This window comes from Pectinophora gossypiella, chromosome 23 (assembly GCF_024362695.1).
Source record: "Pectinophora gossypiella chromosome 23, ilPecGoss1.1, whole genome shotgun sequence".
Lineage (NCBI taxonomy): Eukaryota > Metazoa > Arthropoda > Insecta > Lepidoptera > Gelechiidae > Pectinophora > Pectinophora gossypiella.
In genome coordinates, this window is record NC_065426.1 from 10,433,683 (window position 1) to 10,459,397 (window position 25,715).

At 40.0% G+C, this 25,715-nt stretch overlaps 2 protein-coding genes across 8 annotated transcripts in view; one reads left to right on the forward strand and one right to left on the reverse strand.

Moving 5' to 3' along the window:
- LOC126377581 (probable phytanoyl-CoA dioxygenase) overlaps positions 1 to 25,715 on the reverse strand; it is a 103,516-nt gene that overhangs the window by 40,859 nt on the left and 36,942 nt on the right. The window lies entirely within an intron of this gene.
- Positions 3,753 to 25,163, forward strand: LOC126377520 (uncharacterized). Of its 7 annotated transcripts, XR_007567868.1 has the most exons (16): positions 3,753 to 3,965; positions 10,414 to 10,613; positions 11,346 to 11,487; positions 12,687 to 12,774; positions 15,434 to 15,615; positions 16,880 to 17,070; positions 17,432 to 17,544; positions 18,425 to 18,590; positions 19,008 to 19,579; positions 21,017 to 21,151; positions 21,495 to 21,609; positions 22,087 to 22,205; positions 23,126 to 23,355; positions 23,532 to 23,715; positions 23,824 to 23,979; positions 24,394 to 24,530. XR_007567868.1 is itself a non-coding variant. In XM_050025296.1 (15 exons), the coding sequence occupies exons 2-15, from the start codon at positions 10,583 to 10,585 to the stop codon at positions 24,538 to 24,540; spliced, it is 2,415 nt and encodes an 804-aa protein (XP_049881253.1). In that variant the 5' UTR covers positions 3,754 to 3,965; positions 10,372 to 10,582; the 3' UTR covers positions 24,541 to 25,163. The 7 variants fall into 7 exon arrangements, 6 of the variants coding, with proteins under 6 accessions (XP_049881253.1, XP_049881252.1, XP_049881255.1 ...); XM_050025296.1 differs by lacking the exon at positions 23,824 to 23,979 and having other exon boundaries at positions 3,754 to 3,965; positions 10,372 to 10,613; positions 24,394 to 25,163; XM_050025295.1 differs by lacking the exon at positions 23,824 to 23,979 and having other exon boundaries at positions 3,754 to 3,965; positions 24,394 to 25,163.

Sequence of the window (25,715 nt, forward strand, 5' to 3'; positions counted from 1 at the left end):
TGAGACCAACCCTTCTGAAGCACGGAATCACCTTAATTATTCGAATAATCAGTCAATCTTTGTAATATCATGATTGGATTAATAATTATGTTCACCCTGATACAATTCTCATCTTCAAATCATTTATTACCTGTAACACCTCAAAGCGATATGACATCTCTTGCAAATTGTATTATAGAAGTGTTTAACAGTAATAATCTTTATAAAAAATCGATTTTAATTTACAAAACCGATAAAAACGGAGAAGAAACTTTAATAGATGAATTTTTTAAACATGGTCCCCTACCTGTTACGATAAAAGACCTAAAATACGCTGAAAAAAATAACGATTTGAACTATGAAAGTCTGTTTACAATAACGATGTTCGAGAATTGTGAAGAATTAGAAAAACTTGACCTGAACATAATTAAAAACGACGCAAAATATTTTATAATTATTTCCACTTACAAAAAATCCTGTGAAGACACGTTTCAGAAATTCGGTAATGCTGTTGATGAATTAGATGTTGTAATCGTCATTAATAATGGCGAAGAACATACGTTTATATCTTTCATCCCGGAAATAGACGAAATTACTTGTCACCTGAAGGACACAATACAACCTACTTATAGCAAATGTATCAGAGGAGTGATGGAGGCAAAACAGATTTTTCCTGTGAAAAGTACGTCTAATATGAAAGGGTGTAAGTTAAGACTTGGTATAGCAACATTATTCCCATTCGCAATGTTCGAAAATAAAGAATCCCACAAAGATTACGATCTCTTAACTAAAGTAGAAGGTTCCGACGTCGCTATTGTTAAAATAATTGCAGAACATCTCAATGCAAGCTTGGAGTTTCGAAGTATTTTCAGATTTGAGCAGAACCCATATATTCACACGGAATTTCTGAATTTCGTATTAAATGGTAGTCTGGACGCCTTAGCTGGTGGTCTTTATAGAGTATACAGAGACGTCGTTGATTACTCAGGGATATACCAAAGACAAGGAGTGGTCTGGGTTTACACAGCTGAGAGAGAGAATCGATCTTGGAGCAACTTTGTTGCGAAAGTAAACGGACTGTATGTGTTCTTCCTGTTCTACATACTCTACTGCGTCGCTTGGAATTTATGCTCGTACTTAGATGAAGGAAGAGTAACATTGAAGACGACAGTGCTGAGCGCGTGGGGAGCCCTGATCGGAGCAGCATCGCTTCAAGAAGCGAAGTCTTTAAAGCAAAGAGTTTTGAACATTTTCTATTTGATCCTTTGCATCCATCTATCTTTTTACATCAGCGTGCATTTAGTATCCTTCCTAACGATACAGAGGCCGCCGCAAATATTCAAAACTAACGAAGACGTAATCAAATCTGGAAGAACTGCCATTTTGACGCGTGACACGAAATACTTCATACAAGATCCTAATTACGTTAACTTCGCCAACAAGTCTGAGGATTGCGACAATTTTGAAGACTGCCAGGAGAAGACTCTGTCACATAAAGGAGTAACTGTCGTAATAGATGGTCTGTTCTATCCTTTCCAAGTCGCAACGAGTGTTGAGAGCGAGGCGAGAATCTTAAGAACCCCTGAAAACATAATAACTGTATATCACGAAATGATTATTCGTAAGAAGAGCCCTATTGTGAAAAGTTTTCAAAGGGTAATCGGGAAGTTGTATGAAGCTGGTATCTGTGACAAGTTGTATATAGAAGCTATTGGTGTTTTAGTAGTGGATAAAGCTGAAAAAATGAATGATAACATGATGCATAACAGCTATAGTTGTGTTACCGGGTGCAGTATAACCCTGGCGCAAACGGCCGGGATATTTTACTTGTGGGGGATAGGTTGTCTACTATCTTGCATTGTCTTTGTCTCGGAAATATTTTCTAAAAGGCGAAGGGAACTATCATAATATTACTGTTCCAAAATCACTTTTTATCGAAATTTCTGGTGTTTTACGAATTATAGGTAAGGTAGAGTGTACAATGTGAATTTTTGAGGCGTGACGAGAATCATCATCACCAGCCTATTAACGTCCCCACTGCTGGAGCACGGGCCTTCCTTATAGATGGATAGGGAGATCGGGCCTTAAACCATCACGCGGACCCAGTGCGGATTGATGGTTATTAACGACCGCTAATGCAGCCGAGACCAACAGCTTAACGTGCCTTCCGAAGCACGGAGGAGCTCGAGATGAAAACTTTTTTTTGTGACGAGTATATTGAATGGTTATTTATTTTACAGCAATTGCTAGTGCTTAAAATCGATTTATGTGATCGAGAATTCTAGATCGATTGTAAATCGTTTATAGTCTGACGGGATTCGAAGCCGCGACTCTTTTCTTTTGGTAAGACGTACATTGTACTTACCTAGTACTTATTGATTTGAATGAAATAAATATTAACCAGAAATAAAAAAGGTATATTTTATTTTTCTAATTTAAATCCTGGTACACACCAACTTAATTCTAATTTAGTGGGACATTTGTAAAACGAGCTGTTTCTTTCTTGCATTTATCGTTTTTATTTTACCTTTTTGATGATTTTGATGATTGGAGATGTCCTTAGAAAAGGTTCAATACGAACTACTACTACTACTAAGCGATTGATGAATGTGGAGGAAGCAAGAGAAGTGTGTCAGGATCGAAGCAAATGGAATTCTATAGTCTCTGCTTACCCCGGTGGGAAATAGGCGTGAGTTTATGTACTCGCCCGAAGGCGGCCTAAGATGGAGCGAGCTCGCCTAGAAGGTGCCTGTTCACTCTGACCTTGAAAGCACCCGGGTTATATGCACTCGGAAATACAGAAGATAGCAGAGAATTCCACTCCCTTTATTCGTTAGTAAATAATGGTGTTATTTATATAACTGTAAAGTTAAGATGAAGTTTGTGTCTGAAAGAATCGGCACCATTAGCCAACCAATTTTATCTAAAGTCATAAAATATGATAAGCTAAATTGTTCAAGAAAAGATTAACATTTGAACTTTCCTAATGTACCACGTTACTTGGATTCCTTAATATACGTAGCTTACAAATACTGAACCAATAAAAAGAGGGCACGAAAGGAGACCTTATTTTTAATAAGCATTTTATACCAGGTAACAATAAAATAACAATAAACTAATTATCAATTTGAGTTTCTTGTACTGCCTTTTCTTGTCAACAATAAATATGAATACTGTAAATGGTCGGCAGTAAAAAGAAAAACTAAACGAATATCACTTTTAGTAAATTAATACAAAGGAAAAATAAATTATATAAAAACTAAAATAAAAAAACTTAGAACAACGACCGTTCTTAGAGAGCAAAACTTGAAGAGAGAAAAAACAAAAGACAATCACACCACATAAGTAGAAGAATAAAATATATAAATTCTTATAAACTAAGGAGATTGTATATAATTTATAAAGAGGACAAATCCATATAAAAATGTTCGTGCGTTGTTTACAGTATACGGTTTTTACTAGATTTAGGGCAGAATTTTCAATGAAGGGATAATTCATAATTATTTCAAAATGGAATTGGCATTTTTTTATGAAGTAAGTAATTCAAATATGGAATACTTTATTCTACTAATAATCGCTATCAGACTATTGAGAAATAGTGCTTGATACCAAACCAACACGTCATAGGTACATCTGTGACTAAATAACACATCCCAATAGGTAATCTTGACTTGCAGTAAGATTCAACATTGAAAATAAATGATTTCGTTGTTTTAAATTATAATTAGTGATCGCTACTCCATCACAAATCACAAAGATAATAAAATGAAATACCCAGTCGTATACAGCACGAGCTATCAAACGCGCGCGTGTTCCAACAACTTTATATTTGCGGTCAAATAAAAGTTTGTTACTGAAAAATATAGTGACATTACACTTTCGCGAGTGCAAACGTTACTTTGCATAATTTAAAATTGGATTGAATTTATTTTTGTTTTTAAAATTAAGACTAAGATCACTTTTCTATTAAGTAAACAGAAACGCACGTGAGTTCTATTTTTAAAATCACAAATAGTTTTCTATTTTTTAAATCCCGCTTTTTCTGCCAATATAAATTTCATATCTAATAATAATTAAAGATTAAGTATTAGCTATCTAATATTTTATAATTCATAATAAAAGATAAAAATAAATAATCTATAAAATAAGCATAAGATTTGTAAATTACTTATCTACTTATTCATTAAACACTTATTTTATTAATATTAAATTTTATACCCACTCTATTCTTGATATTACCCACCTACGTTACTTACATTGTTACAAATTAACAATCTATTCCGCGTCATTTATGATAATGTTTTATTTGCTTATAATGCTGTCGAATTAAAAAGTCTTATCTAATCGTTAATTTTATAAGAGGAGGAAGGTCAATTTGAATTGATCGTGTAGTCCATAGAATTCAAATAGTAAACTTGTTTTAGCTGAGAAAATATAAATAGACAAAACGTGACACTACAATGTTCTTGTTTTGAGAGAACAATAAAATGACGCCCGTATTCCTATCGGGGTAGCTAGAGCCAGATGATCTCTGTGTACTCTGTGCTGTAGATAAAATTCATCGCTGTATTGTGAAACCACGTAAACAACGTTCTCATGTGATTTTCATCGACAAAACCTAGATTAATTTCAATCCGGATACAAATTTAGACTAAAACTCTTTACCACTCTCTCTCTCTCTTTATTCTTTTTCTCTTTTTTATCTTTATCTTTTTGATTTTTTTTTATTTATTTTTTTATTTATGTAATCGTTAACAATTTTTACATTGTGTTCGACATTATACATCATCCATCCTTAACACGTTGGAATTAATACTAATGTGTCTATTGCCTGGTTTTGTTAACAAAAATCACATTCGAATGTAATTAATTTTGCTTTTGAATTCTAGAAAAAAACCCCATATACCGCCGCTTCTTGTCTTCAGCAATATCTCATAACATAAATGGTGGTAAAATATTTATAGAATAGAACTAAAATGCAATCTCTTTTTTCATAACTATTTTCTCGTTTTTCTACCTTAAAAATTAAATAAAATAGTTTTTAAAAAGTCCATAGTAATTTCGTGTTATGACGTTAAAAAGTAACTGATTTGACTAGTTGGAAATTAGCCTATTACATGGGACTCGTAAGTCATAAGAATGTCCTTTTAAAATCCGAACCCCATTGCTTACTTTCGTACGATACGGCTCTCCACCTATCACGTTGGTCTAGCAGAAAGCTCGATGAGGTGTGGGTACTTAGTTCATCTTGCGATGGATGTATCTCTAACTACCCCTATTGGGATATCGTCGTTAGCTCTTGTTCGTTATGTTAAATGTTACAATATACTTCAAGGCGTAAGTAAACTGCGTGATAGTGCCAATGAACTCTAGTTTGATAACTCGCGCGCAATGCTATAATTAAATCAGACAAATCACGCCCGTAATCCCTATCAGGGTGCGCACAGCAACAAGTCACTACAAGAAGCGAAGCGTGAAGAAGGACCTAGTAGGCCAGTATGGTAGTCGCAACTGATTCGAAACTGACTCATTGCGTTGCTTTTCAGTTGCTACTGTAATTAGGGCTTCTCTATGTTTACCATCAGGCATAGTTGACCCGACATACTTACTTGGCCAATATTTAAAAAAAAGACAAGGACACATTCGGTTTTTAAATCCTAAAATATGTATGACGAAACGTATTGTTAGATTAGAAGAGAATCGATCGACTTATCTCGACTAAAACATTACTATGCTAATGTCCGTCACAACACTGGCTTCTGTACTTTGACAGAACTAATTCTTACCGCGCTATTGTAAAATGTTATCTATATTTGAATATAATCACTAATTGTACCAAACCAGTCGTTCTGTCTAATAGCTTACCGCTATCGGCCCGCTTGGGTCATTAACATACCTACATAACATAAACAGCCTATACACGTCCCACTGCTGGGCACAGGCCTCCCCTCAATCAACCGGAGGGGGTATGGAGCATACTCCACCACGCTGCTCCACTGCGAGTTGGTGGAGGTGTTTTTACGGCTAATAGCCGGGACCAACGGCTTAACGTGCCCTCCGAAGCACGGAATCATCTTACTTTTCAAAAAATATCATTAAATCTTTCAAATATAATCGTCTCAGACGACGCTCTGAGCCGAGGTTCGCGCCCAACTGGGCACCCTCAGACCTGTTGTCTTCAATTTTGTACAGTACGTGAGAGCGTGTACCTACGTGAGATCCCTCAGCGCTCCCCATTTATCCTACTAAAAAGTCTAATAAGTAGTTGATTTATTTACCTCTATCTGCTATCTATCCCGTTTTCACAGGGTCTGGTTTTTTAAACAGCGACTGCCTGTCTGACTTTCCAACCCGAAGGGTAAACCAGTCCAATACAGACTAGGTCACATACCACTGAAAATAATTTCTCGAGCTTATTATTTTCGGGGGTTTCTTTTATACCCCCAACCATATTTGGTCATAGAATCGTTAAACATTACACAAGTTATACCTGTCAATTTCTTATCCGCCGAAAATGAAAGGGACGGGTAATCGACAGGCATAAAATTTATGGAACACGTCAATTTTAGGCAGAAATTAAAAAAACAAATTTTGTATGTAATTAAAACACATAATAACGTGTTCTTACTGCGTTTAAGCCTGGTCATCCCGTGATCATGGCACTTGCGACAGTTCTCATATCCCTGATTTAAACGCGGTAATAACCCGTTATTATGTGTTTTAATTATGATAATAAACTTAAAACAAAATTGTATATGGCCAATAGCCCGACAGAATTAAGTTGACAGCAAACGTCAAACGGATTGCATTTTATTCGCCTTATTTTATTTTAAAATTAACAGTTGTCAATCATTTCCTTTGCGGCGGATAAGCAAATGACGGGTATAACTTAAAATAAAATTAGGTGTCTGCAAGAATCGGGGGCATTGTGTAACCTAGGTAAGATAATCGATAATTTATCTATTTAATAAACACTTCACATTATCTACAAGAGCAGACGTCACGTGACAGGCCTACTTAATGTAAAGTATATCTACAACAGCCAAGGTAAATAGTAAATAATTATATACGTAAGATCACGCTTATTTCCCTTTGGGATAGGCAGAGATCACGGAATTCCACTTTCGCTTCTTCCACTCTCATCAGTGTACTGTGTACGGTCACGAGCATTAATATGTATACACTTTGGTACCATGTCACATTAACTTTTTTGACAAATGGAACTCTAAGTCTCACTAAATGTCAAATATGTTAGTGCGACAGAGTCCTAAAGTGGGTACATTATATTGCTCATGACTGTACATACCTACTCTTGACCTGCAATTCAATCGGGAATCGGCTTCAAACGCCGACCTTCGATTTCTTAACCGGTACCGATGACCTGTCGTAACGGCATCCGTGGTCCAGTGGTTGAGCGCTCACGATCCGAAGGTCCCGAGTTTGAATCCCGGTGGGGACAAATCACAAAAATCACTTTATGATCCCTAGTTTGGTTAGAACATAACAGGCTGATCACCTGATTGTCCAAAGTAAGATGATCCGTGCTTCGGAAGGCACGTTAAGCCGTTGGTCCCGGTTGTTACTTACTGATGTAAGTACTTAGTCGTTACATGAGTCATGTCAGGGGCCTATGGCGGCTCAGTAATAACCCTGACACCAGGGTTGATGGGGTTGGTAATCCACCTCACAATCCACACGATAGAAAAAGACCTGTCAAAAGTACTGGAGGTTAAAATGGCCACATCGAAGCAATTCATCTAAGAAAGCAATGTTGCAATTTCACGTTTGCGCATATAAAAGTAAGTGCGCAATGCAAACAAATGTCAAATAGCAATTGCTTTCTTAGATGAATTACTTCGGAGTGGCCATTTTAACCGCTCTGAAATCATTCATTCAATCTTGCCGAACTCCATATGACGTCACGAATCGGGGACGCCATCTTGGCTGCTTATGAGGTACAACAGAATCAAATCGATGTGGGATAAATAGGTAATGGTTTCCCTCTTGCTTTCCGCCCCGCATTACTCCTGACGCGAGTGGGATGGCGCCCAGAGTAGTCACATTCAAAGCCGTACTAGGACTCCACCAGCCCGTATACTATTCAAATTCAATCGAATGTCATTAGTATGATTCTTGTGTTAGGCCTGCATTTAAGTTTCAGGGACATTCACTATAAGCATATATTTACATTTAAAATAGTCAAACATCAATTTACCCGCGCTGTGGTAGCCCAGTTGGATGAACGCGACTCTCACTCTAAGGTCGCAGGTTCGAGTCCAGCACGCGGCTAAACTTACAATTTTCGAATTCATGTTTGGATCATAAATGATTCACGTGCTCAGCAGTAAACGAAAACATCGTGGGAAACCCACATACATACATACATACATAAACTCACGCCCGTAATCCCAAATGGGGTGGGCAGAGCCACAAGTAATCAAAGACAACTTGCAGCCACTGTTGATACGAAGTCCTAAGATGGATATGATGAACCTTATGGTGATAAGGGATCAGCCTATCGCCCATAACATTAGTCCATCATGTTAGAGGACGCAATCCCTAACCCACATTCCCGAGAAATGCGTTTCGGAGGTCACATACCTATGTGACCTAACCTGTATTGGGCTAGCTTTCCCTTCGCGGGTTGGAAGGTCAGACAGGCAGTCGCTTCTGTAAAACTCCATCCATATTGGTTTTCAGGAAGTCTGGAAAATCCCTCATTGGTTAATTAGGTATCATTATTACAAAGAGATCCTAATGAATTGTTTATTTTTCCGGGCTAAGGGTCATGTTAGTCTAGCAAACGAGGAGCGCCAGTTCGAACCCATATATCTTAATGTTAATTATGATATATTAATAAAGTACAAATAAAGTGCCCCAGCAGTACCTAAAGTAATGTTAATTATCATATTTGAGGAGCTCGGTGGCGCAGCGGTAAACGCGCTCGGTCTGCGATTGTTGAAGTTAAGCAACTTTCGCAAAGGCCAGTCATAGGATGGGTGACACCAAAAAAAAAGTTTTCATCTAGAACTCCTCCGTGCTTCGGAAGGCACGTGAAGCCGTTGGGCCCGGCTGCATTAGCAGTCGTTAATAACCACCAATCCGCACTGGGCCCGCGTGGTGGTTTAAGGCCCGATCTCCCTATCCATCCATAGGGAAGGCCCGTGCCCCAGCATTGGGGACGTTAATGGGCTGGTGATGATGTTAATTATCAATGTATGTTTAGTGCAGTTTTCACTAACACAGTTGGCTCGACCACTATAGACGGCGATACGGCTCGCCACCTATCACGTTGGTCTAACAAAAAGCTCGGTGAAGTGTGAGTACTTCGTTCATCTTGCGATAGATGTACAGTAAGTGCGACATTTTATCACGTTTTTCTATGACGTCACATGTTGCTTTTTTATACAAATTCCATAGTCATTTCGTGTTTGACGTTTGGTAAAAAGTAACTGATTTGACTAGTTGGAAATTCCGGCCAAGTAGTTAATGCCATCTGCGGCAAATCTACAATAAGTTACGTCAAAAACAAAACTAGTTGGAAAGTACAGTCATGAGCAATATAATGTACCCACTTCAGAACCCTGTCGCACTATCATATTTGACATTTAATGAGACTTACGGTTTAATTTGTCAAAAAAGTTAAATGTCACATGGTTTCAAAGTGTATCCCCAATGGGGATATATTGTCAGCTTATATTGTTTTAAAATACACACAAATATCTACTTTATTGCACCAACACCTATACTACACGCCTATATCCCTATCAGGACTGGCAGAACCTCAAGTATTTATTTTAGGTGACTTAGTAGATTAGCCATGAATGGCGTTAACTACTTGGACAAATGGAGAGCGCTGAGGGGTCTCACCTGAGAGTCGCAATTTGCTTACTTAACTGAATAAATCTCCGAACTTCGTGTCAAAAGTGGCTTCAAGTTTTCTGATTACTTGTCTCTCTGCTCACCCCATTGGGAAAAGCAGGCGTGAGTTTAATCTTGACTTCGTTTATTTTCTCGTTTTAACCAAAAAACAAATGCCCCCTACATTCCGACCCCAATCTAATAATAGACAACTATTTTATATTTAAAAAAAAAACTTCCTTCCGTCCCATTCATTTACCATCTTAATGTCATATCATAAACAACCAAATCCCCATTCTTACTTTCTACTCACTTTCCTATTTATATGTATTAAGTACCTATCTTCTTCAATCGTGTGGGTTGTGAGGTGAATTACCAGCCCCATCAACTCTGATGTCAAGGTTATTATTGAACCGCCAAAGGCCCACAACATGACTCATGTAACGACTACGTACTTACATTAAGTAGGTAGTAACCAGGACCCAAACGGCTTAACGCGCCTTGTATTACATATATATGATCGTTTATCAGAATAAGACGACAGATAAATATTGAAACAAATTATTTACTCAGATAAAACTATCATTAGTTTATGGCATCAGTATTAAACTGGAAATCGTACGAGACAGACGTGTAAAAAGACGTAGTTATAACAAATAAAGTGTGATTAAAAGAGAAAAAAGAGTGTAGTACAGTGAAAAGGTGTTAACTACAGTGAAATTCATAGTGATGTGACAACACCATGGATCCTCAAGAATTAGTCCCTTTAGAAGGTAAAGGTTTTTTCATTATTAATGAAAGAAAGAAAGAAAGTATTTATTTACTGAGCAGAGCTAGTAGCCGGAATCCGCCGACTCAAAGGAAACCAATATCTCTCAAGCTGGTCTAAGTTGACAGACGTTCAGACGTGCTGATCTCGATCGAAATCAATCATAAACTTGGTATTTTATTATCGTGTGGATTGTGTGGTACCAACCAAACTCATCAACCCTGGTGTCAGGGTTATTCTTGTGCCGCCAACGGTCCCTGATATGGCTCATGTAACGATTACTCACTTACATCAGTTAGTAGTAACCGGGATCAACGGTTTAACGACTACTAAGTACACACTACTACTACTATATATCTCTCTTTATTTAAGAGCTGCGCTCTTGTCGGTGGAGAAATCGCCATTCCTCTCTTCTCTCCACCAAATCCTTCACCTCCTGACACGACACGACCTGCACCTTCTCTTTCAATTGTTTCATAAATGTTCTCCTAGGTCTACTTTATATAAAACTACTTTTATAATTGGATTGTTTACTAGGTCAAAGATAAATTGTGAAATTCTGATTACTAAATCTAAAGGTGACAAAAAAAACCTTTTTTCTATTTAACCTATTTATGAATTTTAATAAAGAAAAATATAATAATAAGTGCGCCATAGTAATTTCTTGTTTTGACGTTTGGTAAAAAGTAACTGATTTGACTAGTTGGAGACTAGCCTATTGTCGGATCTTTTACAGCGGGTGTTCTGCGAGCCCCGCAGCGTACGCGGCGCCGCGTCACCCCGCGGCCCAGCTGCCAGGGCCCGGTCAGGCTGTGTCGACTGCTCGCGCTCGTCATCCTACTGCCCAGTCTGTTTATACTCATACCACTCTACCTGAGGTAAGCCATACGCCGTGCACATTCTGCCTTTTCCCATACGAGCCAGTTGAGAAGTGGGCGGTGCGAGTATGTAAACATGGCACTCCTTCCTCTGGTCTTGTTACTTTATACATGCTAGTGACACCGTAACAAAAACTTTGGAAGGTGATTCAGACCGTGATTCTGAATTGATATCAAGTGAGGACTTCGCGAACCAGATTAGGTCGCGAGTCTCACAAGCGAATATGGAGTATATCAATCGCTGCATTTTTCTTTCGACGTAACTTATTATTACTTTTTTATTTGAAAAAGGAAAGCTCGAGCTGATGCAGTCCAAATAGCCAATGCAACCTAGCGAGATCTATTGTACATAATATACTCACTGACGGCTCTGGGGCGGTGCGATGGGGGATGAGGGGGGGTGAATCAACCAAGACCAACATTGTCAACCAGTGTCAAAAGTACTGAAATCATTCGTTCAATCGGCTTGTCAAACTTCTTGTGACGTCACGAATCGGGGATCGCCATCTTGGCTGCTTACGCGTTCGACAGAATCAAATCGAAGTTCGGTTTGCTCCAATCTGAATCGGCTTCGTCTTACCCCGTGGGGCCTCTAGCCTCTGGTCTTTCTTTAAAACATCCTGGATCATCAGGATGGTATCTACGCCTGTGTATGGTTACGTGCAAGGGCCGAAGATTGGAGATGTCCTTAGAAAAGGTTTAATACGATCTACTCTGAACCGGCGTGCGTGTATGAAGCGATTGATGAATGTGGAGGAAGCAAGAGAAGTGTGTCAGGATCGAAGCAAGGTATTCTATAGTCTCTGCTTACCCCGGTGGGAAATAGGCGTGAGTTTATGTATGTATGGAAGGACCTGGTCTTTTTATACCATGATACAATCTACACAGGAAAATAGTAGCATATTGACCCAAATCAATTCTGGAAGGTGTGGTTACTACATCGTCACTTGCCTTATTTGGGTGAATCTCATCAAGTTTGGTGGCGAAATTTCATATTATTTTTTCGTGAAAAATTGGGTTCCGACATGAAATAGATCCAAAAGGATCCTCGGTTCCGACATGAAAAAGGAATTTCTCAATTCCCAATTTCCCCAATTTTTCACGAAAAAATTATATGACAGTCGCCACCAAACTTGACACATTTTGATATTCACCCATTTAAAGAATGGAATTAACTACTTGGCCGGATTTGGTTCCAGATACAGGGTGTACTCCAGTCAAATGTACCCGATGAGTATGACAGATATGCGGCTGATAGACAGCAAGATATCGCCCACTTGGTGCCAGGTAGGTGTGTACTTTACTCTCTCTACACATAGCATACGCTCACGACCTCCGTGGTCCAGTGGTCCATTGGGCTCACGATCCGGAGGTCCCGGGTTTCCCGGTGGGGACACATCACAAAAATTACTTTGTGGTCCCTAGTTTGGTTAGGACATTACTGGCTGATCACCAGATTGGCCGAAAGTAAGATGATCCGTGCTTCAGAAACCACGTCAAGCCGTTGGTTCCGGTTGTTACTTACTGATGTAAGTAGTCGTTACATGAGCCATGTCAGGGGTTTGGCAGTTCAATAGTAACCCTGACACCAGGGTTGATGAGGTTGGTACTCCACCTCACAACCCACATGATAGAAGAAGAAGAGCTCACGACAATATAAAAAATGGGGTAGACAGACATCCATCGCGAGATTTAACAGATTGACAGAACTAGGGATTGGCATTAAGTAACACTGATGGAAGTGGGGAGCCACGTCTAAAATATACAATATTACTAGGTCTGTGAGGTTTATAAACTGTTTTCACAATATAATATTACAATATAGTTATTGATAATAATGTAAAGTAATTAGGTAGGTATATTCTTATCTTTTTCCTTGTTCTACGCATAATAAGGGTCTGTGCCCGTGAGTTATACTTTTATAAACACGTTTTTTAAGACATGGGAGCAAATAAAAAATATATCGTCGTCTTATAAAGAAAACAACACATGCGCATTTTTGAAAAAAGTGTCATTTTTTCAAATTTTTAAAATACGACCCGAATTGACCCGGTTGGAAAGTGCTCAATATGATGGAGGCGTTCCCTCAAAAAAAAAGAAAAATTACATTCTGATGTTACAAATCAAATCAAAATTGTGTTTATTATCAGAAATAATATAAAAACAAAAGAAGGCATTGTTTAAGGCAGGGTACAATATAAGTTTTAAGTAAGTACTTTAAAACTTACATGCTAGTTTCTATTCAGGTAAAAACTGGAGGGTTAAAATGGCCACATCGAAGCAAATCATCTAAGAAAGCAATATGTGGCCATTTTAACCCCCCTGGTGCCAATTTTACTCGGTATTAAATTAATTAAAAGGTATTGTTAGGTGTTAGGTTTAGTTAAAGAAAATCACATCGGAATGTGATTTTTACCGACTTCAAAAAAGGAGGAGGTTCTCAATTCGACCGATTTTTTTTTTAAAGGTGCTAACGTGAGTTTCACTATAAGCACACCCCGATACTTTTTATTTTCATTACATTTTTGTCTGCCATACGCAATAATAATAATAGTGAAGACTTCGAAAACGCCTTTTTGTTCAGCAAAGAAGTGAATGCAAGCGTGTTATGTCTGTCTGTATGTGGGCCACTCTACAGCTCCAAGACAACCTATTAACGCCGCGCTGATAAAGTTTATCACCGCGTGTCGCGCGAGATAAAACATTATTGTATTAGATGTCAAGACATGAACACAAATACTTTAAATGTATGTTTTAGAAAGTGAAGATAATGGCCCCGATTCCTGGAGACACCGTCTAATTTTATTTTAAGTTATATCCGTCATTTTCATATCCGTCGAAAAGGAAAGGGACGGATGATTCACAGCTCTTAATTTTAGGAAGAATGAGTAAATGAACGTGTCGGGTTATTGACTGATGTAAAATTTTTAGACGGTTGGTTTAGATTTGTGCTTAAAATTGACGTGTGTTCCATAAATTTTATGCTTGTCGATTACCCGTCCCTTTCCTTTTCGGCGGATAAGAAAATGACCGATATAACTTAAAATAAAATTAGATGGTATTTACAGGAATTAGCACCAATGTAAGTAAACGGATAAGCGGAAACTTAAACAAGAACAGAATAAGGAATAATACTACGTATAGAACGGCAACTCTCCGCTCCCCACCAGCGGCTGAGCTAGGTGTACCTCACCCCTCCTCGGACATAGTTTAGTCTTCAATTGTATGGCGTCAGACGTCACACACACAGGTGCGCGTGTACGATAACGTCAATGTGTGGTGTCTGTGTAAAACGAGGTTGTTTGTATGAAGAGTCCGGGGTGTGGCAATAGTTAAAGCAAGGTATTCCATCGCAGCCGTCCTTTTGAGTATTTCATAACCATCTCAGACATAGAATATTATAGTGTTTTAGATTTGAAAACAAAATGGGAACTACTCTAGTCAAAGTGATATTCGGTTACGCTTTTTTTTAGACGTGACTTATTGTAGATTTGCCGCAGATGCCATTAACTACTTGGCGGGACAAATGGAGAGCGCTAAGGGCTCTCACACGGTACAAAATTTAAGACAACAGACCTGAGGTACCCAGTTGGGCGCGGAGCTCGACTCAGGACGTCTTCTGAGAGGATACTTATTTGAAAGAATAAGCGGGTCGATAGCGATAAGTGCTGAATGAGGGAAATCTTCAACCACGCCGGCGGGGTCGGTATCGGGGTTCTGAAGTTTTTGGTGTCGCGAGCTGATTGGCCGCCTCTATCGCTAGAGTAATCGGGTCGTCGGGATCGTATATTACGTCCTTCGGACGACGATACTTTTCAGTACCGTCCCTGAGCGGGATATTCAGTTATGCGACATCATGAAATTCAATAGGGTTTGGACTTAATAAACACATACAGTTCTACGATTTACGACAAGTGAAAATAATTTGTCTATCTGTTATCCACAGCGCCAAGTGGTCCGCTCGAACGCGACATTCAACGCGTTCGTGGTCCCGTCCCAGCCCAGCTTGACGGACCAGCTGGTCCCCGTCTCCATGACGCGCCAGTTGGAGCTAGAGGACGACATGAAGGAGTACTGGGGGTTCTATCTGCTGCGGGGCTCCGCTGTCACCGTGTCTGCTTGTGTCAGGTACTTCTAGGTCAATTTTCAACTTGCAATCTTGTCCAGGGTTGATAAAGACCATCATTCTTGTATCGAGTGGTTTGTGAGGTGGATTACCAACCTCATCATCCCTGACAGGGTTATTATTGAGCCGCCAAAGACCGTACATGGCTCACGTAACCAGTACTTACTTAGGTCGAACACTGATCTCAACCCACACGAGAGAGAAAGACCTTCAGCCCGGACTCCACCAAAGCATATAATAAGGAATAATACTACGTATAGAATGCCAATGAAACTCTCCGCCCCCCTCCCCCCCTCCTCGAACATACTTTAGTCTTCAATCGTATGGCGTCAGACGTCACACACACAGATGCGCGTGTACGATAACGTCAATGTGTAGTGTCTGTGTGAAACGAGGTGATTTGTATGAAGTGTCCGGGGTGTGCCAGAAGATATTATTATGTCAATGTGACAGAAGACAACATTCTACAAATTGAACCTTGACAATTTTCACGAACAAAGACCATAGTAGCTATAGCGTAGCCTAATCTTTGATAACCGATCCGAAAACAATACCATCTCTAAAGCCTCATAATAAGTTACTGTGACCGAAGAACAAAAGGTCTTCATATGTTATCATGAATAACATTAAATGACGTAATAATTTAAATAAAGATATCCACATTCCCGAGAAATGCGTTATGGAGATATGTGACCTAACCTGTATTAGGCTGGTTTTCCTTTAGGGTTGAAAGATCAGGCATTCGCTTCTGTAAAAAACTAGGTTAATGTAAACAACCAATCTTTAGGTTAGGTAAGCGGACCCCTAAAAAGGTATAATAACGCCAGGGAGATAGATAGATTCTCCCTATTTTACCATATAAATATGGTTTCCACCTATCACGTTGGTCTAACAGAAAGCTGGGTTAGGTGTGGGTGCTTAGTTCATCTTGCGATGGATTACCTATTGGGATATAGTCGGGAGGTTTTATTTTATATTTCTATAAAAATATATACTTATATTTGCATGCAGGGTGTTAGTGACATTGTAACGAAAACTTTGATGGGTGATTGAGACCAAGATTCTGAGTTGTTATCAAGTGGAATTTTCCATCGCAAAAGTATAGAATTGAAAATAATTGAAAGAAACACAAAAAGAATTAATTTTGCGGCGGGAAATTCCACTTGTTCAACTCGGAATCATGGTCTGAATCAAAATTTTCATTACGATGTGACTAACACCCTGTATGTTTACATATATACGAGTATGGTTCCCCTCCACCCACAGGTGGCCAGGAGCGTCCCTCATCATGATCAAAGGCTACAAGCACCTCCAGAACTGCGCATACATAGGCGACGACTCCTCTGAGGAGCTAGATGAGCTGCTGGACGCCCACGCACTAGGACTGCTGTCCAACGACACCCTGCTGGAGAAGATACGCGAGCTGAAGAAGGTGGACGGGAAGGCTAATGATCCAGGTAAGCTGAAGGGACGCCCAGTTAAAGGGAGTAAAGAATAATATATGCTTGCGTGTAGAACGGATAACCCTTCAGAATAACACACCATAAGCTTACAACTACGCCACAAATGGTGTCAAGGGTGGATCCAGGGGGGGGGGGTTATGGGTGTCTCTACGGAGATAGGGTCACTCACGGCTGCATCTCAATTGGGGTAGATAGATGTATCTACATCCAGCGTAGGATGAACTAAGTACGCCTCGCCGAGCTTTCTGTTATACCAACGTGATAGGTGGTGAGCCGTATCGCCGTCTATAACCGTCGAGACAACTGCGTTAGTGAAAGCGACTTACTACTGTTATGTACTTACTACGTTCCCCAGAAACCATGAAGCGTCACAAAGCCGGAGTCAAATTCCACGATCCGAGCATCAAAGCCAACGCCACGTCGCCTGACCCTGTCCCGGCTGCTGACGTCACCGACCATGATCCACAGGTTAGGTTACTAATTAAGATCTCTTCGATCTCTTTCTCATTCCGGTCTCATCCCGTTCTCATCTCTTTCTCATTCCGGTCTCATCCCGTTCCCATCTCGTTCTCATCTCGATCTCACCTCGTTCTCATCCCGTTCTCACCTAGTTCGCATCTTGTTCACACCTCGATCTCACCTTGTTCTCATCTCGATCTCATCCCGTTCTCATCTCTTTCTCATCCCGTTCTTATATCGATCTCACCTCGTTCTCATCTCGTTCTCATCCCGTTCTCATCTCTTTCTCATCCCGGTCTTATATCGATCTCACCTCGTTCTCATCTCGTTCTCATCCCGTTCTCATCTCTTTCTCATCCCGGTCTTTTCTCGATTTCACCTCGTTCTCATCTCGATCTCACCTCGTTCTCATCTCGTTCTCATCCCGTTCTCATCTCTTTCTAATCTCGTTCTCATCCCCTTCTCATCCCGTTCTCATCTCGGCCTCACCTCGTTCTCATCCCGTTGTCACCCCGTTCTCATCTCGTTTACATCTCGATCTCACCTCGTTCTCATCTCGTTCTCATCCCGTTCTCATCTCTTTCTCATCCCGTTCTTATCTCGATCTCACCTCGTTCTCATCCAGTTCTCATCTCATTGTCATTATTATACTTCCTACGTATATGTATTATACTGCTTATTCCTATTCTTATTCTTGGTAACACTCGGTTGGGAGAGACATCTACGCAATTCTCTATCCGTCTATAACACATAACATAAACAACCTATATACGTCCCACTGCTGGGTAAAGACCTCCCCTCATTCAACCGGAGGGGGTATGGAGCTCCACCACGCTGCTCCTGTGCGGGTTGGTGTCCGTCTGTAACTTCAGCAAAAATACCTTCCCAGGAACTCAAGCAGATCCTGGAACATCTCCACGCCCTGCGCCAAGCTCAGAAGGACGAGTCATTGAAGTACTACCAGCCGCCGTCACATCTCATGTCTCTGCCCGCCCTGCATCGGCACAGGGACACTAACGTCGACCGCGACGAAAGGAGGTGGCTGTCTTTTAAAGGTATATTTACTTAGTATCCTGGAAAACATTGCTACTTAAACGACGTCCGAGGTCCAATGATTGAGCGTTGGGCTCACAATCTGGAGGTGGTTCAAATCCCGGAGGGGACATATCACAAAAATCACTTTGTGATCATTAATTTAGTCAGGACATTACAGGCTGATCACTCTATTGTCCGAAAACAAAGTGTTCTTCGGAAGGCATGTCTCGGTAACTAGTTACTGATGTAAGTATGTAGGCGTTACATGAACCATGTCAGGGGCTAATGGCGTCTCAATAATAACCCTGATGGATTGATAAAGTTGCGGTCATCCACCTCACAACCCACAGGATAGAAGAAGAGTCACTTATTATTCTCTTTATTTTTATTTCGTTTTTCGAAATTAGGGCTTATTTACAACAACGTTTTTCCTACAGATATCGACGGTAACAGCGAACAGAACAACAATAAAAGGAAGAACAATACACAAAAAATAAATGTAAAAACATATAATAGTGAAAAGGAAATCAACGATATAAACAGAAGACCTAAAATCCCAGTAACAGATAATAACAGTAACAACATTTTAATAGTCAACAAACAATTACAAAATATGACGATTGAAGATGTAAAAGAAAACAGGAAAGAAAACGCTGGGATTAAAACAGATGAGAAAAGTGTGAATCTAGAAATTGTGGCACCTAAAACGGAAGACGGAAATAAAAAATCAGAGATTGTCGAGTCTAAAAGGAACGAAACAAATGACAACCAAGATATACTGCCCAAAGCAGACGAAAGACTTGAAAATTCGGATATTCTACTGCCTAAAGTGCACGTAAGAAATGAAGCTTCAGATATTGGACTGCTTAAGACGGATGACAAAAATGGGACTCCAGATATTGTAGTGGCTAAAACTGAAGATACAAATGATAATTCCAAAGTTGTTGTGACTGAAACAAACTATACACCTGCAGGCATTGCTGGTGAAGTGATAGATAATGGAAATGAGGTAAGATTTAAAAACATACAAGTCATTACTTATTGCTTATTAAGTTATATCTTATTATTATTAGTCATTCTTTATTGCATACAAAGTTGCCCAAACTCCGTCAACCAACAGTAGAGAAGCGTGGTGGAGTATGCTCCTTACTCCTCCGGTGTATCATCACGGGTATGTTGTTAACACTTAATGAGCTATGGGTTGATCTGATCCATCTTAAGACTTCGTGTCAACAGTGGCTGCAAGATGTCTTTGAGTACGTGTGGCTCTGCCCACCCCACTAGGTATTACGGGCGTGAGTTTATGTATGTATGTACAAAAGGAAAGTTACATTGTACTTAATCAAAATGTAGACATTAGATTAGCAATTATTGTATACACACTAGATTAAATCATAAACATATACCTCCAAGGCAAATGTTTGTTCATAAATACTACAAGCTTTCTCTTCTCTTCTCTCTTCAACTTCTCTTCATCATCTAGTGTTATCGTGTTTGCATGGGGTCCGCTTACCTAACCTGAAGATGTCTTTCACAGAAGCAACTACCTGTCTAATCTTCCAACCGAAGGGAAAACCAACCCAATACAGGTTAGGTCACATACCTCCGAAACATTTCTCGGGAATGTGGATTTCCTCGCAATGTCTTCCTTGAATTCGAAAATGATTGGTTTATTCGAACCTGCGACTTGGCAGTAAGAGTCTAGCGTTCTTCCAACTGGATGGGTTACCACGACTCAAATCATGAAGTTAAAAAAGCATTGGCTTTAGGTATACTTTTGCTTTCCGTTGAATAATTATTGTAAATTGTAACACGTCCATGAACCATGTTTTATGATAGGTAAACGATAGCGCATTATACAACATCTTGATAACATAAAACGTGTGTAAAGTTGGCATGATAAGATCTCAATTATTTAGATTATGGAAAACTACTTGCTTATTTGCTGTAATATTCTTGATAGCCCAGTCGGAAAAACACTTCACTCTCACTAAAATATCACTGGATCTAATCCCAACACAGGCCTAAACCTAAACCAATAATATTCAAATTGGTTTTCAAATTCACGTGAAGGAAAACATCATGAGGATTCAAATTCCCGAGAAATGCCTTTCGGAGGTATGTGACCTAACATGCATTAGGCTGCGTTTCCATTTGGGTTGGAAAGTCAGACCAGAAGTCGATTTTGTAAAAAAAACCGGACCTGTCAAATCTTCAGGTCAGGTCGGACCCCGTGAAAAACGGGATAACGCTAGGAAGATAGATAGATAAAGAGCGTTGATTCCGCCGCGTGCGTTCGCATTATCTCGTTCTAGCAAATGACAGTTCTGCGTGAACGAAAAGGATAGATGCATAGGAAACTGGGATGCGACGTGGTAGAAGTAGTTTGATATAGGATCAAACTACATCTAGGCGAGACTAACGCGTAGAAATACGTCACTTTCAGGCAAGCCAATCAGGCGACGCTACTTCTAAAGAAGTATTCGAAGACGTCCTACAAAAGCTGCAAGCTCTGGGAGACAGAGGCAAGCGAGTGCTGGTGAGGCTGCATGAGACCATGGGGGTCAAATACCAGGAGACGGTAAGCCTTCGTATATACAAGGTGTTAGTGTCAACGTAGCGAAAACTTAGAGGGATGATTCACACCTTGATTCTGAGTTAATATCAAGGGGAATTTACCGTCGCGAAACTCGTGAAAATGTTAGTGTTTTTTTTTTCTCATTCCACTCAGAGTCATGAGCAGAATCATCCCCCTCAGTATTCCGTGTATTGTGATTTTGGAGTCGACTGCTTTTGAATATATAGCTTTTGATCAGTCACTCACCTTAATGTCTTACTCAGTGTAATCCGTTTTATCTTTTTGGGGTCGGAACCTAAACTCATTTTTTTACGGTGTTGCTGAATAATGGCCCTGACACTTACAGAAGTCTCACGAACGCATAATGTCAGCAGTGCGCGGCAGCGACGAGGAGCTGGACAGACTGCGACAGGTGCTGGTGGAAGCCATCGACGAGGAGAAATCGAGGACAACGAGACAGCGTAAGTCCTATTAGTTTATCTGGTAATACTACGTATAGAACGGCCACTCTCCGCTCCCCACCGGCGGCTGAGCTATTTTACCTCACCTGCCCCCTGAAGATTTGACAGGTCCGGTCCGGACAGGTTTTTAACAGAAGCGACTGCCTGTCTCACCTTCCAACCCGCTAAGGGAAAACCACCCAATACAGGTTAGATCACATACCTCCGAAAATGCATTTCTCTGGAATATGGGTTTCCTCACCGCTGAGCACATGATAATCATTTATGATCCAAACATGAATTCGAAAACAAGTTCGGCTACCATTGGTTTAGGCCTGTGCTTGATTCGAACCTGCGACCTCCAAGTGAGAGGCAAGCGTTCTACCGACTGGGCTACCTAGCTCTTAAGTCCAACAATATTGTTATATTGTGATCTCTCTCTTCTTCTAAGATCCTGCTTTCACGTAAACGTCCGTCCATATTGTTTTATTTTTTCAGAAAAACGCAAAGATGCTCGGAACGAAGCTCGCGCCAAAAGAGAGCTGTTCCTAGGTCAGGCTGACCTTGAGAAGGAGCTCAACGAAGATGACGAGCCCAGGAACTACGCTGCTGAAGAGGTAAACTTTCAAACTCTCATAAGATCTATAATCTGACTGATCTAATCCATCGCTAATTGAACAGATTTTAATGAGGGGCTTTCCAGACTACTTTCCTCAAAGACAATATAGATGGCGCTGTAAAGATTTTCCTTCGTTTAACCTTCTAATTTCATGGATAACAAACATATTATATGCATCATCTTTGTTTTTGGGTATAAACGATGACCCTTTTTATTACACACATCACATCACCAGCCCATTAACGTCCCCACTGCTGGGGCACGGGCCTTCCCTATGGATGGATAGGGAGATCGGGCCTTAAACCACCACGCGGGCTCACTGCTGATTGGTGGTTATTAACGACTGCTAATGCAGCCGGGACCAACGGCTTTACGTGCCTTCCGAAGCACGGAGGAGCTCGAGATGAAAACTTTTTTTTTTGTGGTCACCCATCCTATGACCGACCTTTGCGAAAGTTGCTTAACTTCAACAATCGCAGACCGAGCGCGTTTACCGCTGCGCCACCGAGCTCCTCAAATTTTTATTACACCCAGGCACAATTACTTTTTCCACTCATTACTATTCTGATCAAAATAAAGAGAAGCAATATAGGTAGCAACATTATTCTATACATAATGTGGTCCAAATATTAAGCTACAAGTATGTTTATTTATGCTTCTGTCATTAAATTGTATTTAGGAATAATGATTGTACCCGAGTAATGAGAAAATAAGTAATTATTAGCCTACTTTATTCGCCCGGGTTATACATTCATTTTAAAATTAACAGTTGTCAATCATCTGTTCCTTTCCTTATCGGCGGATAGCAAAATTACGGGTATAACTTAAAATAAAATTAGATGGTGTCTACAGAATCAGCACCAATGTTATGGTATGGATTCCGTTACAATTAATCAAAGACCATATCTACCATTCCAGGATCTAGAACCTGACGGCTTCGCGGAGCACCACGTTCACCTCAACGAGACAACAGCATTCGACATGAGCAACTCTGAGTTTTGGTCATCCTTCTCCAGCAGCGAGGAGGCGCTACTGGAGTGTGAGGGGCTCATCCTCAACCTGCCCCTGACGCCACATTCATCATGTCACAAAGAAGCAACTGATGGGGATACTATTGCTGCTGCTAGGGCTAACGCCTTGACTTACAGGTTGGTCTTCTTCTATCGTGTGGGTTGTAAGGTGAATTACCAACCTCATCAACCTTGGTGTCAGGGTTATTATTGAGCAGCTAAAGGCCCCTGACATGACTCGTGTAACGACTACTTACATCAATAAGTAGTAACCGGGACCAACGCAACGGCTTAACGTACCTTCAACCTTGCAGGGTACCAGCAAACGGCTACTACTTCTTCGTGTTCAACTCAGAGAACGAAGTGCAGAAGAACTACATCCGCGCGAGGTTCGACCTTCAGAAGACCAGATATGATGTAGCACGGACCACGCTGAGGGAATGCACCAACAGCACAGATAGATGTGACCTCACACTGGATATCTTCTCTAGCCAGAAGGTGAGTCTCCTATTTCTAAAAGACCAGATATGATGTGGCGTGGATCACGCTGAAGGTATGGACCAACAGCACAGACCGCTGTGACCTCTCACTAGATATCTTCTCCAGCCAAAAGGTGAGTCTCGTCTAGCTGAAGCTGAACCTAATACTTCGACCTTCAGAAGAACGGATAAATGATACGGCGCGATCCTCGCTGCGGGAGTATGCCAACAGCATAGATAGGTGTTATGTGATCTGACACAAGATCTCTTCTCTGGTCAAACAGTGAGTCTCATACATATAATAATTTATTTATTTCAAGAAACATGTCTCATATGTGTTAGTAGACTTATTTAAGGTGTTAGTAGCCTTATTTAATATTAGATACTATGACATGCAAGTCACAGCATCTACGCAGATACAGGCAGTCGAGCCGCGCATAGGTGAAATCACTGTGTGAAACTGTCCTATGTTTGGTAAGGTCTTTGCAGGGTTGAATCACCTGATTGTCCGAAAAAGTAAGATGATTCCATACTTTAGAGGGCTTAAACCGTTGGTCCCAGCGATTAACCGTAAAACACAAGACTTCCACCAACCCGCTGTGGAGTAGCGCCCCCTCTGTTAAGAGGAGGCCTGTGCCCAGCAGTGGGACGTATATAGCCTGTTTATGTTGTGTGACTGTTGTCATTATCATTGCAGGTGGTACTAGAGGTGCCTCTGCGCAACAATGACTCGTTATGGAACGAACAGTTCGTGATCATCAGCGAATGCGAACCCAGGACCTCCATATACTTGTTCTGCGTCATCTCCGTACCTATACTCATACTGATCTTCGCCTTCCAATGATCGGCCTCCCCATTTGACCGGTCAGGTAGTGAAAACCCAGGCTGGTTTTTATTGCTTCTCTTTTTTGTTATGATAAAACACAATTGGCCACTAGTTCGTATAGAGTTGTACGAAGTGATTCGATAGGTGAGTCATTTATACTTACATCTTTAGGTGTTGATAAACTTGGGCATTCACTTGTAATGAGCATTTGTGCGAATGTTACAATACGAGAAAAATACGAAAACATTTTAGCGAGCATTCTATCGAGCGTTCGTGCTCATGAAAACGTTCATAGCAATGTTTGACTCTATGCTTGGCTCGGCACGTTGTTCAGTTCAACAAATATAAAAACTGCGAATGCTCGATGTTCTGTTACAAGTGAATGCTCAAAAGTCTATCAGCACCTTTTAGTATATAATAGAAAAATAATATAGATAGAATATAGATAGGATTTTTCTTTTATAAAATTGTATAATTATGATCGACCCGAGTTTTTATTCTTAATTACTTCATATACATTGTTTTAAGTTTGCGCGGTTATTATCATCATTAAAACACATAATAACGGGTTCTTACCGCGTTTAAAATAGGGATATGGGACTGGGAGTCTTGTATCTAATATAATTACCTATAATTTTTTTCTTTCCTTTGTAAGTGCGAATAATACAGAAAAATAATCGAATTTATTTAAATTAAGTTACAATTAACTAGAGGTTGTGAATATGACTGATATTTGAATAAATGTATATTACTTAGTTGAACTTACATACTATAAGCATTTTTTTTTATTAACTGTCATTCTTCATGTGGATGGTATATTCTTCTTATTCTGCTAGTTTTACGAAGGTACATCAATCTGCTGTGAAACATACTCGCGCGATGCGATTAATGAGACGGCTATTGGCTATGCGATAAATTAACTAATTGTAGAAGATGGCTAAATTATCGCGTCGCGAGAAGCAAGCTACAAGGGATTTTAATTTAAAAAAATCAATTATATCTTCATACTTACTAACAAATTCCGAATAATATAGATTAAGAATATTACAATGTTTATGATCAATATAGCTATCTACTTAGGTTTTTATTTCTACGTATTATACAGGTTTTGAGGCTGTTTATGTGATACTAGTCATATATTGAGATAATACAGTTATCTGTAAGCATTATTGAATAAATATTTGAAAAAAAAT

Coding starts and splice junctions, on each gene's coding strand:
- LOC126377520 (XM_050025296.1), top strand. CDS start 10,583: ATGGATCCTCAAGAATTAGTCCCTTTAGAAG. Junction 17,545..18,424: donor TCACCGACCATGATCCACAG/GTTAGGTTACTA, acceptor ATACCTTCCCAG/GAACTCAAGCAGATCCTGGA. Junction 18,591..19,007: donor GAGGTGGCTGTCTTTTAAAG/GTATATTTACTT, acceptor TTTTTCCTACAG/ATATCGACGGTAACAGCGAA.